Genomic DNA, 16833 nt, shown 5'->3' with positions numbered 1-16833 from the left:
CTTGAATATCAAGGCCCTGTAAGCAGCTCAGAGCCTCCTTTACACCAGTTGGGGGAGGGCGAGGAAAGGACAGGAGTCAATAACTACCTGAGAAGGCAGACGATTCTTAATCCTCCTAGGCCACTGGTCCCCAGACTTTCCTGCTATTCTTTAAAACTTCAAAGACTAACCGAAGTAGAGAGTTTTAGTAAGGTCCTACCGAACAAGAGGCTAACTAGAGAAAGTAACTAGAAATCTTAACAGTTTATTTTTCCCCCAAATACATTAACCATTCTGTAAGTCTCGGATTTATGAGAGTGACAAGTCCTTGTAAACACAGGTTTCTGCCAAGAATCTGAAGTGTGTGAATACTAACATACACATGGATCATTTACTGCCCCCGCTGCTAGTCCTTTATGACTGTTATAAACCAACAAGTTAATTATCAAACACTTTAGAAATCCCTGTTGTTTCTCTTCCTCTTTTTTTGGTGCCTTCTTATTTAAGTAAGATCTCTGTACACAGTCAAGATAGGGAAGCAACACTGCCAAGAAAGAAAAACCAGGGAGGGTAAACCCCACGGCCATGCAGTGGCTCCAAGGAGCCCAGAAGTTCTGCCCCTGGGATAGCCCTGGGCTGTGCCTCTGCACTGATGTGATTACTGGGCCCTCTTTTGGTCTCAGATGCATCCCAATTTGGATAAGTTACATGCTGACTCCTTGGAATAGCAGCTAATATTTATAAAGCACTTTCCAGGAGTCAGATCTTTTAGAGGCATTACCTTATTTAAGGAAGTGACAGAGCCCTGGTATCATCCCCATTTGTTCTTCAGACAAAGCTTTAGAATAGCTGCTTGGGGGAGCCACAATCCACATTTTCTTCTGTCTCACTCTGCATCCTACGCCCTCAACTACCTCAATCCTGATTCACAGCCTGAAGAGCACTACTGTTTTCATGAAGGATAAAGTAAGTTACAAATAAACTCTGTATTTTGAAAACTGCTATGTCTCACTTACTATGATAATAGTAATATATTGATATTACCATCAATCTTAGTTAAAATGAAAAACATATTGGTGGGAATGTAAACTGGTGCACCCACTGGAAAACAGTATGGAGGCTTCTCAAAAATTTAAAAATAGAACTATCATGTAATCCAGCAATCCCACTTCTGGGTATAGGTATCTGAAGGAAATGAAATAAGCATCCTGAAAAGACGTCTGAACTCCCGTGTTCAGTGACTGCAGCATGACTTGCACTAGCCGAAGCATGGAAAGAACCTGTGTCTATCATCAGATGAGTGGATTAAAAAACTGGTGTACTTGAGACAACAGACCATAAGAAAGGACAATGGACAACAGATCATAAAAGAAGGAAATCCTGCCATTTGCAACAACACAGATGACAGACCTTATACATGGATCTCAAAAACCAAACTCACAGATGCAGGGAATAGACTGATGGCTGCCAGAGTGCGGGGAGCAGGTGGGGAGGAGTGGTGAGTGAAATGAATAAAGGTGGTTAACAGGTACAAACTCCAAGTTGTAAGATAATAAGCAAGCAAGCAAGCAGAGAACGCCATCTAGTACTTTTATTTTTCATCTACTGCTTTTGTGTCCATTCATTATAAACAGAAGCATGGCTCAACTACGATATAGCAAAAAAAAAAAAAAAAACTGCTTCTGCCACATGCCGATCTCAACTATCTCCGGCATAAACGTAACAATGCATAGTGAACTTGGTGAACCTACCATGTCCCAGACGCTCACTGATGCTCTACTTGACTGCAGTGATTTGCCCACTTATCTCATCTATGTGTGCGTACATGCACGTTCTAGCTTGGGCACCATTGTGTCTTCAGCACAAACAGCGCAGTGCCAGGCCCAAGAGGCGGATGTGCAAACAGCGCAGTGCCAGGCCCAAGAGGCGGATGTGCAAACAGCGCAGTGCCAGGCCCAAGAGGCGGATGTGCAAACAGCGCAGTGCCAGGCCCAAGAGGGGGATGTGCAAATAGCGCAGTGCCAGGCCCAAGAGGGGGATGTGCAAACAGTGCAGTGCCAGGCCCAAGAGGCGGATGTGCAAACAGCGCAGTGCCAGGCCCAAGAGGGGGATGTGCAAACAGCGCAGTGCCAGGCCCAAGAGGCGGATGTGCAAACAGCGCAGTGCCAGGCCCAAGAGGGGGATGTGCAGGGTGAAGAAGGAAGCAAGCACCGGCAGTTGACAGCACTCTTGTTTGAAGAGTTGTTTCCTGAGGCCCAAGGGAGTCAGCCTTGGAGGACTCAGATAATATTACAAATGACAGGAATTATGTTAAACAGAAGGCTAGTCCCGCCTGCTGCCACTGGTTCTCCACTTACTTGTCACTGGAGATGCTGCAGTCTATGACTGTTTTTCTGCTTGTGTTGATGATTATAAATGGCAGCTGAATGGTGGAGTTCAGAGCTGGAGGGCCCTGGTTCTGCTGTTCATTTTGCCGATTTCTTTGTACCAGGTTTTTGAAAGCGATTTGCTGTTAAAGAGCAACAAAAACATACAGTCATTCAACGTGGATAAGTGAGTTGGAACTAAATTAATTAAGTACATCTAAGATATAGTTTAAAATTAGAGCATTTAAAGAGACCTTCCACCTATGAATTAACTAAAGTTGAACATTTAAGCAAAAACATTAGAATGATCTAACTCAAGAAATACATTTAAAAATATTTATTTAAATGGTATCTAACATATCCTAATACAAATAATGGGGCCTGCAGTTTCCATCATCCATAGAAAAAGGATCTTACAAATATGAGAGAGTGGTACCTGCAACTCTTCTCAGCGCGACTGATACAGCAAAAGTGGACGTGCTTTCCATTTAACTAACACAGACTCCCGAGGATTTGGGGTTAAATACATCTCAGATCATCCAGCCCAGAAACATACAAACTATACAAAGCCTCAGAACCCTTTCTTCAAGTGAAATCTTCTGGGACACTCACTGTTTATAAAACAGATGAACACATCCTTGCTCTGGTTGGCTGTGCTGAGGCTGAGTCCTGAGCCCTGCCAGCTCTGCCCTCATTCACCCTTTGAGCTCCTTCACAGAACTTTTAAGCATCTATAGGGCACAGTTTGGAATCTGGTCCAAGCCCCTCCCCAGCTGACATCTTTCAGAAGAGGAACCTGAGGCTTTATACAGTAGATATACACTGATTTATAAGGTATATCAAGGCCCGAATCTTTGCACTGAATCTTGCTACTACTACCTTTAAGCTATAACCATTACTCAAAAGCCAAAGAAAGTGACCCTACCACCCTCTTTTAAATAAGGCAAATGTATCACAGAATTCCACAGGTAGAAAGACCTTACACAGTGAAGTCTTTCATCCGCTTGAGGAACAGATACTGGTTAAAAGAGCTCCTAAAGTCAGAGCCTTTCATCCCTTCCATTAGCTTGTTCCCTCTGATCACCCAGTAGTGATGTATTTCAGTTATTTTCTATGTTTTAGCAACTTTATCCTAGCAGTGTTTATTTTAGGTCCTGGGCCTTAACTGAAGTTTGATTAAAATTTATGTTGTCTTAAAATGGTTGGGTGCTAGCTCCCTGAAAAGTAAACATTTACTCCTTTAAAAAGCACAAAACAGAAGGGACACCAATTTATTCTAGCCCTGACAGTGTGTCTAGAACCATCACTGTCAACATCATTCATTATCAAACATTACTTGAGTCATACTTATTAATTTGTTATTTTCTGCTGCTAATGAACTAAGGCAATTATATTCAATGCTTAGCTCATTCAATATTGAGGAAAAATATGCTGAAACTATAAAACTCAGAAAAAGAATTATATGTTTGAATACCTCCACCTGGCTATCTTACTCTTCTAGAAAACACATCCTGGAGACAGCCCATACTTGGCCTAGCTTTGTGGTCTTAGTGGCATGGGAGGGCCTGGGTAGAGGTAGAAATATAAACAGTGGTAAGTAAAAGTTCTTACATATTTATGATTCACTGTTCTATACTGTGCACATTTAATAGCATCAAAGACTGTTCTTGGGAAAAGAGCTGTGAATATACATACAATGTTATTTTGATAGTAAAAAGAAAAATCACCCCATTTGTTTTAAACTGATTTCCTTATTTGTTGCCATTTGATTTATCTTTAGCCTTTTGTTCTCTTCCAGGCTTCTTAACATTTATTTCAGAGGCTAAACAGCTTTAGGTATATTTAGACATTCATTTTGCTCTGCATTAGTAGCTCTGGATAAGTTTAAGGGCTGGAAGGGACAATGATATAGACAAAAGTAGGACATTTGGGTCATCTGTGGGCAGAATCGGCTCATACCATCCCTCTCCTACACGACCAAGAGAAGAGGTGGCATGTCAGTGAAAGTGACCTGGGTCATGTGATATCAGTAGCTGTGACATTCACTAGTCAAAAAATTAAGCTAGCTTAGCCACAGAGAGGTAAATTATTTGTGTTCAGGGCCGACTTGCTTAATGTACTTTCTGTGACAACTTCGTAATTTGCTGAAAGAAAGAAAAAGGAAACGCTAGGAGGAAATAAGCTGTGTGTCTACCAGGAGACTAGAAGTAGTTGTTTTCAGTTATTTTGTGTTTCATTTCACTGTTCAGAGAGACCTGCTTTTATAAATGTTGACAGCTAGGTTGGGCCTGGGTTGAAATCTTCTGCAAATATTTGGTTTGAGACAGAAGAGAAAAAGAAATTTAGGACTTAAAAAAAAAAACCCAAAAAACCGCCATGTTCATTGTAGAGAGGGGAAAAATATTGCAGGTCACTTTTTTTTTGTTTTGTTTTTGGCCATATTGAGAGGCACGTGGGATCTCAGTTCCCTGACCAGGGACTGAAGGTGGAACTCACACCCCTTGGACCGCCAGAGAAGGCCTCTGGTCCATTCTTTGTGCTGGTCACTAAGGGATGGGAAAGCCCACATACATGAGGGCGATCTGGCCCAGCACAAGTCTTTCTGATCAACAGATAATTACAGACACGCTGATAAACAGGTTTTCATAATAACATGCCAAAAATGGAGCCCCCAAATGCTCCATGAAAGCTCTGAGGAAATGTAAGAAGGGCCAAGCACAGGGTTTTGGGGACTGTGAGTTGGGAGGGAAACACTGATGCAAGACGGACGACAAGAGAGGCAGCCAGGGAAGCTGACGGGGGTGGGGGCGAGGGTCTCTCAGGAAGCAGAGCGGTCCAGGAATAAACCGTCAGCTTTCAAGTTTCTTGTTTTTTAAAGCTACAGAGTGTTCTCTTCATACAAAACTTACTTTGGAAATCCAGTATGGAAAACACACGAGACCGGCCGGCTCTGGAGGGAGCTCCTCAGGGAGGCCCCACAGGGTCAGTATGGGACACAGACAAAGACGAGCAGGAAAGTGTGAGGTGCCTGATGAGGACGGAGCGTCACCCCGGGGGCTGTGTCGGGGCTCTGCTCCACCTGCAGCTGCTCCTGTCCCTGCCAGCCTCCCCCCACCCCGCCCTTCTAGGCCACACACAGCTAACAGTCTGTTCCTGCCTCTCTGATGTGTATTCAAATATGAAAAAACAAAAAAATTAGGATCAAGAAAGGAAAAACAAAAATCTGGAATATGTGGGAATACTTAACCTATTCTGTCCATGAGACAAAGTCAGTATTTTAAGGGGGGGAGGAAACAAAAAAACTGTTACAATTATTTGGTAACTTATTGCTCCCTTTATTTCTGAAAAGTGGACTATATCAGAGATGAAATAGGATCTATGGTTGCTCAAATCAAAATGGGTTTTATGATTGGCTGAAAACTTTTCATATAAAGACATTTTGCTGATTAAAAACAAAAGTACAAAGACTTGGCTCATTTTAAAAAGTTTTTCTGATTGGTTTGAAAATGTCTTGCTGTACTGCTCAAAGTAAATTTCTCCACCAACTGAAATGACCAAAAGTAGGTTAAAAAAAGCCCATCTACTCTGTAATTTTACCTCACATGATTTTCTACAGAGCCTCTATTTTTTAAATTACCCCAATTCTAGACAATTATTTTAAAAAGAATAAATACAGGAATCAACATTACACTGTAAGTTTAATTTTTCTAAATGGAAATGCATTTTAAGTTTTGGTATTGCCACAAAGCTGAATATGTCATGATGTCATCCACAGATAATAAGTATTAACATTACAGGTGGATCCGATTATTTTACTAGAGTGGGTAGTCGTTCCCTTCTCCAGGGGATCTTCCCAATTCAGGGTCTCCTGCCTTGCAGGTACATTCTTTACCATTTGAGCCACCAGGGAAGCCCGTTTTTACTCAAAACACCTAACATTTAATTAGCCTTACTCCTTCATATTCCAAATAAGGGCTAAAATAATTTCTGCTCAGAGCAGGAATAAAAGTCAAAAATAAACTGTTGAGTAATATGTTCCACATATTAGAGCTGCCATGAGGCCCCAGATGATGGAAGATGGGACCATCTTCTTAATTAACTTTTTATTTTATATTGAAGTACAACTGAATAATGTTGTGATAGTTTCAGGTGGACAGAAAAGTGACTCAGCCATACATACCCATGTATCCATTCTCCCCCAAACTCCCCTGAGACGGACCCTCTTACAGGCAGATCGTGTGGAGAGTCATGAGCTCAGGCCTTGGGGACGATTCGCTAGTGCAGCCCCATCAGGTATTTGAAGGCACCCAAAGCAGAAAACACAGGCTCAGAGCAAGTCAGGGGAGAAGCAGAACACAGGCAGAGAAGGCAATGAACACATCCCGGCTTTTTTACCTGCAGGAGAAGTTCTTGAAGCTGGGCCCGCTTCTGCTTTATCCGTTCTATCCGCCTCTGCTTCTCTATCTTTAAAACACAGGTTACAAAATAGCATGAGCATGTAGAGTAGAAAATGCTGCTCACTTTTCAGGTCCCAGTTCTGAGACATCAAGAATTTTCCTTAAAGACAGGCAACCTGTTTAACTATTGAGACCAATAAAGGTAGATTCCACCTTCCAGAGTCAGGTAAGCAAGGAGGCAAGACAGCAGAATTGTAGCAATCGCCATCAAACGACATCCATCCCCCTAACGAACACTTGATCTGTGGGACTGGCTCTCTTTATTTCACAAGCGCCAATCAGAGTCACAGCTAACACTTGAAAAAGTGAAAGTGAAAGTGAAGTCGCTCACTGGTGTCCGCTCTTTGCGACCCCATGGACGGTAGTCTACCAGGCTCCTCCGTCCATATTTCCAATCAGAGTCACAGGTAACACTTGGTGAATACCTATTCTACGTGTGAACGCTGGACACACAGTCTCTTAATTCATCTTCACAAAACCCTAGACCTAAGTACGGCTGTTATCCTCTTTGCAGTAAGGAAATAGAGGCACAGAGGGTGAAGAATTTGTCCCAGGTCACACCGCTGGTGGATGGCAAGAGCCAGGATTTGAATCAAAGCCACCTGGTTTCAGAGATCCCATTATTAACTGCTTTGCTCTATTAACCTCCCAGAATGAAATAAGATCTCATTTAAGATCTCCATTTACCTGCTTTTTTTAGTGTGACTTGTGGGATTTTAATTCCCTAACCGGGAATCAAACTCACGCTCTCCACACTGAAAGCACGGAGTCCTAACCACTGGTCCACCAGGGAAGACAGTCCCTAGAGCAGTTTCTTAATCTCCTCTCTTTTAAACAGGCACAGCTGCTAATACAGGGCTCCTACATATTCACTGCGCAGTTCCTACCTGCAGTAGGAGACATGGTAAGGGACAAATTTCCTGCCTTCAACCAACTACTGTTTTCCTCAACCTCACAGCTACCTAGAAAACATAGTTTAAGGTCTGGAATATCCCTGTAGATGAGTTCCTCACTGTGTCTTGGGGCAAAAGCCAATGACATCTAATATCATCTTTCTTGTCTACTCCAACGGCATCTTTCTTACTTGCTCCCCATCTAGTCCCCACCGGGAGTTTCTCTCATGGTTCCTCTAATCACAACCACTTGAACCCCGAAACACTTAAGATCCACTGTAAGATCTGTGTGCTCATTCACATGTGAAAAGATGCTACTGGGGTTTTCCCCGGCATCTGACACTGCTGACAGAGCAGCTCCCACCTGCCCCTCAGGCCTTGCATCCAGCCAGGCCAAGTGGTATTGATTCTGCCTCTGAAACACTTCTCCAGCCTCACTGGCATGGCCAGAACTCAGCCCCTCTCCGACCCACCCTCTCACTTTCCCTCCGCGTCTTCCCGTCAGTCCGGCTTCCAACCCACTGGCAGACTGGCCCTTTGGATCACACTCCCTCAGCCCTCTTCTTTGTAATTCTCCAGTAGTTCCTACTGCCCAGAGGATCAGGTCCCAACTACCTAACGCCCAGGAACCTGCCCTCTCCTCTCTGACCTGTCCTCTGGCCACAACCAGCTGCGGGCACGCCTTCTTCCATCTGCCTCATCCCGGGCAGTGTCTCTGCCTCCCTGCCCCAAATCACTTGGCAAACTCCTCCTTCACGACAGCACAGGGATTCTTTTTTTTCTCTTGGTAAAGGCCACCCACCCCCACTACCTCCCTTATACCCCTTTTCCAGAGAATCTGTACATACTTCTGTCATAGGAGTCATCACACTTTTGGTAAGTTCTCTTACATTTCTGCTCTTCTCAATTAGACGGAAAGCTGCCTGGGATCAGAATCTCATATAATCTTTCATTTAAGCACACGGGAGATATTAAGAGATTTTTTTGCTTATCCTGGATAAATACTTTGGTATTACGTAGGAACTTGCATGATCCTTTCAGTTTTATTCAGTACTGTTATTTTTTAGAGATCATGTACAGTTCAGATCTTCAGCAGTAATGTAGCAGATGGGTGAATTTCTGTTTTAGAGAGGATTGCCAGGTATTATACTCTCACAGGTTCTTAGGAAATTTTGTGGAATGTTGAAGAGTTATTGAAATTCATTTATGGAATATTTTCATGGAGAAGGAAATGGCAACCCACTCCAGTGTTCTTGCCTGGAGAATCCCAGGGACGGGGGGGCCTGGTGGGCTGCCGTCTATGGGGTCGCAGAGTTGGACACGACTGAAGTGACTTAGCTTAGCTTAGCTTAGGCTTTGATACCAGCTTAATATTACTGGCAATTAAAATAACCCTCAAATTTTACTCTCTCGGAAGGAGAAAAAAGGATATTTCAATTGCAGCACGTGAATGACATTATCCTGTAACTTCTGATGACTGCCAGGATTTCTCCCTCCATCCACAAGTATATTAATACCAAAATTTTTTGATTTGCTAGCGGAAAAAAGGGACTAAGAAAAACATGAAATCAACCACAGTTAAGTCTAAAGCTGTATTTAGCCTTTTGGATATGACAGTAAAATTATGTCAAATCAATTTACAAATAATGTGTCAGGGCACATGCTCATTTAGGAAGGATTTTGTATAACAATTGAAGTTCAAAGAATAAAACATGCTTTTGCACACATCACCCCAAATTCTTGTAAGCTGAACATTCTACCCCATTCTGATAAAGATTTAAAGGAAATTCCATACCATTCTCCTGCCACTAATTCTAGAGTTGAAGGTAAAAGTTCAAATACAAGAAATAAACCGCCAACTTGAATCCATTCTTTCAGATCTATACAACAAGTATTCCAATAAATAAGATCATTTCCAGTACACGAGTCAATGAAAATTTATTAGTAGAATGCTTGGAATTTAGAATAAAACAAAGATGTTCTCCAAAAAAAAGAGAGGAAAAAAAAAATCAAGTCATTTCATTTCACATTTCATCAGGACATCTGTCAGACTAGACTTCTCAAAATCTCCTTCCAGTTCTGAAATTCTACCTAGGAGAGACTTTAAAGAAAAAAGACGTACTACACATGAATAAATAGCTATGAATATTTTAATACTATGTGACTGTATTTCCAAATTAAAACGTCTCTGATGTAAAATAAAGCAAAGTACTATCTGTAAACAGATTTTCTTCACTTACCTCCAGGTTTTGACATTCCTGAGCAGAATTGGTAGGCAGGCCAATCCATTTGATTTCCTTTTTTTCCTTTGAAATTATGTTCATTGCCATCAGCACATTTAAAGCATCATAAACTCTTCGCCTAATGTTCTTCTGATCATAAGCCTGCTAAAAGAAATATGTTTATTGAGTGATAAACATTAAAGGTCATGATATTGTCATAAGGTATTAAAATATTTAATAATAATTTCATAAGTATCTTCAAAGTTCTGAAAGAATTCTTCACCCAGTGAAAGTATCCTTCAAAAGTCAAGAGTAAAAAAAAAGTAAAGATGAAATAAAGATACTTTCAAGCAATCTAAAACATAAAACAATCTTAAAAACAAGGATTATGTTCCTAATAGATCTAAATTAAATGATGCAAAAGGGCCTCTTCTAAGTAAAAGGAAAAGAATCTAAGATAGGAACTTGGAGATGATGTAGGATGACATGAAGACCAACTCAAAAGGTAAATCTCAATTGATACTCACTGTATAAAGTACACTGTCTTGGGGAGTCTAGAATATAAAACGAACTAATATACAGGACAGTAAACACCAGACCACCTGATCCGCCTCTTGAGAAACCTGTATGCAGGTCAGGAAGCAATAGTTAGAACTGGACATGGAACAACAGACTGGTTCCAAATAGGAAAAGGAGTACATCAAGGCTGTATATTATTGTCCTGCTTATTTAACTTATATGCAGAGTACATAACGAGAAATGCTGGGCTGGAAGAAGCACAAGCTGGAATTGAGATTGCCAGGAGAAATATCAATAACCTCAGATATGCAGATGATACCACCTTTATGGCAGAAAGTGAAGAGGAACAAAAAAGCTGAAAGTGAAAGAGGAGAGTGAAAAAGTTGGCTTAAAACTCAACATTCAGAAAACTAAGATCATGGCATCTGGTCCCATCACATCATGGGAAATAGATGGGGAAACAGTGGAAGCAGTGGCTGCCTTTATTTTTTTGGGCTCCAAAATCACTGCAGATGTTGATTGCAGCCGTGAAATTAAAAGACGCTTACTCCTTGGAAGGAAAGTTATGACCAACCTAGATAGCATATTTAAAAGCAGAGACATTACTTTGCCTACAAAGGTCCGTCTAGTCAAGGCTATGGTTTTTCCAATAGTCATGTATGGATGTGAGAGTTGGACTGTAAAGAAAGCTGAACGCCAAAGAATTGATGCTTTTGAACTATGGCGTTGGAGAAGACTCTTGAGAGTCCCTTGGACTGCAAGGAGATCCAACCAGTCCATCCTAAAGGAAATTAGTCCTGAGTATTCATTGGAAGGACCGAAGCTGAAGCTGAAACTCCAATACTTTGTCCACCTGATGCAAAGAGCTGACTCATTGGAAAAGATCCTGATGCTGGGAAAGACTGAGGGCAGGAGGGGAGGGGGATGACAGAGGATGAGTTGGTTAGATGGTATCACCAACTCAATGGACATGGGTTTGGGTGGACTCCGGGAGTTGGTGCTGGACAGGGAGGCCTGGCGTGCTGCGGTTCATGGGGTCGCAAAGAGTCGAACAAGACTGAGCGACTGAACTGAATAGTATACATAGGAGAAAGGGGTAATGGAGTTAAAGTGGCTAAGATCTTGTAGTGTCTTTGAGGATGTCACACTTTGAAAAGTCAAGGATGTATCCTCTAAGTTCTAGTTAGCAGTGCTTCGGCAAAATGTGGTCCACGCACTAGTGCTGATCTGCAAACTGTTGTACACAATGAAAATGATGAACCAGCACCAAAATGTAATCACATAGATCACTAGGCACACTGTGTAGTTCAGGGGATTTTTTTGGTTGCAAGACTTTATAATAACAGAAACTATGTTAACTTACACTGTGGGAAAGCCCCCTTATCTTCTGGTGGACAGGCAGTTCGTCAGAACTGAATTCAACCAATCAAATGCCAAGATAATAAAAGATGGTGGACAACACTGAATCCACTTAAATATAGAAGTTAACTTAAATAAAAGGGAGATTTTAAGTTATAGAACTGAATGTAAATATTAGAAATCCCAATACTGCAGACAATGACAAAATAACAACAGATGTTAGGAGGCAACAGCAAGTCTGCTGATTTCCTCTTCTTTTTTTAGAAATAGTTTGTGCTTTTGTTTTTTGAAAGTATTTTTTGGCTGCACTGGGTCTTGGCTGCAAAACGAGGGATCCATTAATTGCGACTTGTGGGATCTTTAGTCACAGCGTGTGAACTCTTAGTTGGAGCATGCGAGATCTAATTCCCTGACCAAAGATTGAACCGGGGCCCCTGCATTGGAAGCGAGGAGTCTTAGCCACTGGACCACCAGGGAAGTACCTGATTTCCTCTTCTTTGATACTGGAAGGAATTTATGAATTCAAAGCAGATGAACTAGGCAATAATTTTGGCACAATATATTCAAATCATAAAAACAACTATAATATTCTTTTAACTGCCACTAATATATTCAACTGAATCCTGTGGTAGCGGGGTAAGTTGGGAGATGGGGATACAACAGGCATATGGATTTATTTTTTCCTCCATAATCAATCATAGTCCACAAGTGATAACTCAAGAAATAAAATACTGAAATTATTGAAATTTTAAAATACTGAAGTTATAATAAAAATAACTTTAAAGAACTACAGACTACAGAGCCTCCAAATTATGAGAAAAACAAAGCAGTGAATCAACAGAAAAAAAAATTCCTTGCTTATATTCAGGAGTGGGGATGGGGGCATGGTTATTAAAAATGTGTGTTAGATATTGAAAAGTGCTAAGAAGAAATGATTCACTTTAGTGACATCTGAGTGAAAATTAGATGGAGAAGAGAAACTATATGGAAATCCTCAGCAAAGTGGCTGCGTGTAGTAACTGAGAGGGTGCATGGTAGGAGGTGAGAGGCAGTAGAGGGCCAGGTCACACAGGGTCTGCTAGACCATTCAGAGACTCTCACTCAAATTCAGAAAGCCATATACTTTCAAGTGCCCAGGGAAATTAAACAGAAATTACCATATAACGGCTCACAAGAAAAATCTCAAAGCAATCCCTCCCTTAAGTAAACAGTTTGACTCAAAATTTCTGATCACAGGTAAAAAGTCAAAATTCATGACAATAGGCAAAAATTCCTATCACCTGGAACTATAAGAAACTTTTCAATGCAATTCTTAAGCCAAAGTTACAGAATAAAGAGTAACATACCAGAATCAATGGGGAGATGGGTAGTGCACAAGAGGAAAATAACAGCCATAAAGACTAAACAAACACTAAACAAAGAAATTAAAAGTAAATAAAGCATATATCACCGTCTTCAGGGTAGAGAAATATAAAAGTAACTTCATGAAAGAGAACAGAATATTAAATACAGATAAAAACAGAAATTAACTTTAGAACCGGAGGTCCATACAAACAAACCAAGAGATGTTTTTTTGGGGAAATATAATTGCAAATAATTTGGAAAACATGGATGAAATGGAGAATGTTCTAAGAAAACAAAAATACACCAAACTGACTCAAAAGGAGAAAGCAATTTTAAACAGATGGATTACCAAATAAGAAGTGGAGAAAGCTATCTAAACCCCCCACTGAATCACTACAGAGTATCTCAGGTGATTTCCATCAGATTGCAGGGAACAAAACTAGACATCCCATGCCATTAAATCTGATGGAGTAAAGCAAACGAGAAAGTGAAGACCTCTAAACTCAGTTTATAAAGCCAGCATGACACTACTTATCAAAACTGCAAAGATGGTACTGATTGCAAACAGGTGCCATGGAGGCTGGGAAGCAGGTTAAAAGTGGGCTCTTGAATCCAAAAGGCATCGCAGAGTTCGGCGTGATCAAGCAGAAGAAGGAATAGGACAAAGACAAGGCAAACTTAAGGAAGCGATGGGAATTAGTATAAACAACAAGGAGGAGGGACCTCCCTGGTGGTCCAGTGATTAAGACTCTGAATGTCTAATGCAAAGGGTGCAGGTTCAAACCCTTGTCAGGACGGTAAGCTCCCACATGCCACAGGGTGTGGCCAAAAAATACAAAGAACAAGAAGCAGTGTGGCCTGGGACAAGGGTACTTCCGCCTAGTTGGCCTTCGAGGAGATGCAGAAATGGCAAATGGACAGGATCCTGAAGAAAGCATCCCAAACTCACAAGCCGAAAGCAGAGGGCTCAAGAGGCACCTGGACACACTCACTAGCACCGACATGCCCCGAGTCCCCTGGGGGAAGCAGTGCCCCTGCCTGGGGCATGGAGAGGTGTGGAAGGTAACTGGGGTCATGTTTGGTGCCCTTTGTATTTTCTAGAAACATTCTTTTACACACACCCTGTATTTTCTCCTGAGGCAGTGCTTTCCAAAGCAGTGTGCCTTCATTGTGGAATTTGATTAAAGTCAGTTCAGTTCAGTTCAGTCCAGTCGCTCAGTCCTGTTCGACTCTTTGCAACCTCATGAACCATAGCACATCAGGCCTCCCTGTCCATCACCACTCCCGGAGTCCACCCAAACCCATGTCCATTGAGTCAGTGATGCCATCCAACCATCTCATCCTCTGTTGTCCCCTTCTTTTCCTGCCCCCAATCTTTCCCAGCTTCAGGGTCTTTTCCAATGAGTCAGCTCTTCGCGTCAGGTGGCCAAAGTATTGGAGTTTCAGCTTCAACATCAGTCCTTCCAAAGAACACCCAGGACTGATCTCCTTTAGGATGTGCTTGGATCTCCTTGCAGCCCAAGAGACTCTCAAGAGTCTTCTAAACACCACAGTTCAAAAGCATCAATTCTTCTGCGCTCAGCTTTCTTTATAGTCCAACTCTCACATCCATACATGACCACTGGAAAAACCACAGCCTTGACTAGACGGACCTTTGTTGGCAAAGTAATGTCTCTGATTAAAGTCAAACTAATACTCTATTTTGATTTCTCAGTAGCACACAGGCAATAAACCATTTTAGTCTGGACTGGGAATTTTTGAGAGTTTACCCAGAGATTAAGGTTATTTCTGTGTATAATGCCATGGAAATGTATTTTCACCTCCGAGTTGCACCTAACTCTTTGAAGCTGACCAGCTGGCTCTGCCTGGATGAATCTGACTCCAGAGGATAAGGAGCCAATGCCAGGACGGCCTGCAGCATGTAGACCCCTGGAGGGCCCTGCATGGGCTCCCCTGCCAGGTTCCTGTTAGCTTGGGGCTTATGCTCTTCCCTCCAGGCCCTGGGGAAGCCATTTGAAGCTTCATGGCCTTCAGCTTGCCTCCCCAGCCACCTGGCCAAAGAGAGAATGCAACCTGGTAAACAGCACAACCACCTAAGACAAGGATGGAACATACAGCTTGTCCCTTTCTGAACCAGGGCAGCTTGTAGCCTCTTCTCCCACTATCTTCATTCCGGACATGTGTCTAGTGGGTGTTCCCATGGCAGACATCACTAATCAAGCACACCACTCTTTGTAATAAAACCCAGGCACGGGGAGGGGTAACAAGATGGCGACTGAGACGGTGGAGCTTCATAAGCTGAAGGTTCATTCTGTAAATTAAGGAATGGTTTATTCTTTTTTCTCAGCTTGCTGAACTAAAGCAGGAGTGTCTTGCTCGTGGTTTGGAGACCAAGGGAATAAAACAAGATCTCATCAACAGGCTCCAGGCATATCTTGAAGAGCATGGTAAAGAGGAGGCAAATGAAGATGTACTGGGAGATGAAGCCCTTAGAACTGCCTGTCAAAGAGGAAGAACCTCCTGAAAAAACTGTTGATGTCAGAGAAAAAAGTGGTAAAAATTACATCTGAAATACCACAGACTGAGAGGATGCAGAAGAAAGCTGAACGATTCAATGTACCTGTGAGTTTGGAGAGTAAGAAAGCTGCGCGGGCAGCTAGATTTGGGATTTCTCCAGTTCCATCAAAAGGCCTGTCATCTGACACCAAGCCTATGGTTAACCTGGATAAGCTAAAAGAAAGAACTCAAAGGTTTGGTTTGAATGTCTCTTCAATCTCCAGAAAGTCGGAGGATGACGAAAAGCTGAAAAAGAGGAAGGAGCAATTTGGGATTGTCACAAGTTCAGCTGGAACAGGAACCACAGAGGATACAGAGGCAAAGAAGAGGAAAAGAGCAGAGCACTCGGGAATTGCCTGATGAAAAACTTCTGATGCTTTCTGTTCTCCAGTGGTTTCCACCTCTTTGACTCTTCCTGGTCACATATATACCTAAATGCACAGTTCTGTGCCTAGGTCCTGCCTTGCAATGAGGGAGAATGTACCCTGGGTACATCTGTGAACTCCAGCAGCAGTTTGACTTATTGCAGTTCCAACTTTAAGGGTTTTGTTGTTGTGTTGTTGTTTTTTAATTATTATTTTGCTTGTTAAAAAAAAAACAAAACAAAACCAGGTACAGTCTGCCTCCTTATCCTCGGCCCTAAGGTCCAAGTAGCTCATGTATTTACTCAGGGTTGACACATAACATGTTTGACATTCCTGGCCTAAGGATACCTCAAGGGCAACAGGATCAAGGAGGCAGAGTCCCAGCACAGAAAGATAAAGGTGCGGTCAGAAGGGAGCACCAAGGTCCCAATGCTGGAAAGCCAGGGTCTATGAGGGTCTATGTGTACCCACTGGATAAGGGTCAAACTATGCTATTGGGAGAAATAACTACGTGACATGGACACTGAAAGAATAACAGAGTCAGAAGCAAAAACCAAGTGGTGTGTTTGGGAATCTCATATGTGAATGTGAAAGCATCAGTTGCTCAGTTATGTCCAATTCTTTGTGACCCCATGGACTGTAGCCCAGTAGGCTCCTCTGTTTATGTAATTCTCCAGGCAAGAATGCTGGAGTGGGTTGCCAGTCCCTTCTCCAGGGATCAAATCTGCGTCTCCTGCATTGCAGGCAGATTCTTTACCATCTGAGCTACTCAA

The 16833-nt window shown here is 42.2% G+C and overlaps 1 protein-coding gene and 1 pseudogene across 23 annotated transcripts in view; one reads left to right on the top strand and one right to left on the bottom strand.

Annotated features, from left to right (window-relative positions):
- Nucleotides 1–16833, bottom strand: part of TFDP2 (transcription factor Dp-2) — a 207625-nt gene that overhangs the window by 12055 nt on the left and 178737 nt on the right. For 12 of the 23 annotated variants that reach the window (XM_069563821.1, XM_069563788.1, XM_069563781.1 and 9 more), the window contains 3 exons: nucleotides 9936–10082; nucleotides 6741–6809; nucleotides 2337–2488 (listed from right to left, as the gene is read on the bottom strand). In XM_069563821.1, the coding sequence (XP_069419922.1) occupies nucleotides 2337–2488; nucleotides 6741–6809; nucleotides 9936–10082 (368 nt within the window). The remainder of the gene's footprint in view (nucleotides 1–2336; nucleotides 2489–6740; nucleotides 6810–9935; nucleotides 10083–16833) is intronic. The other 11 variants (XM_069563812.1, XM_069563795.1, XM_069563804.1 and 8 more) reach the window with 1 other exon arrangement.
- Nucleotides 15399–16109, top strand: LOC138425768 (SAP domain-containing ribonucleoprotein-like; annotated as a pseudogene).

Source organism: Ovis canadensis, chromosome 1, assembly GCF_042477335.2.
Source record: "Ovis canadensis isolate MfBH-ARS-UI-01 breed Bighorn chromosome 1, ARS-UI_OviCan_v2, whole genome shotgun sequence".
NCBI lineage: Eukaryota > Metazoa > Chordata > Mammalia > Artiodactyla > Bovidae > Ovis > Ovis canadensis.
This window is presented reverse-complemented; position numbering and strand designations above follow the sequence as displayed.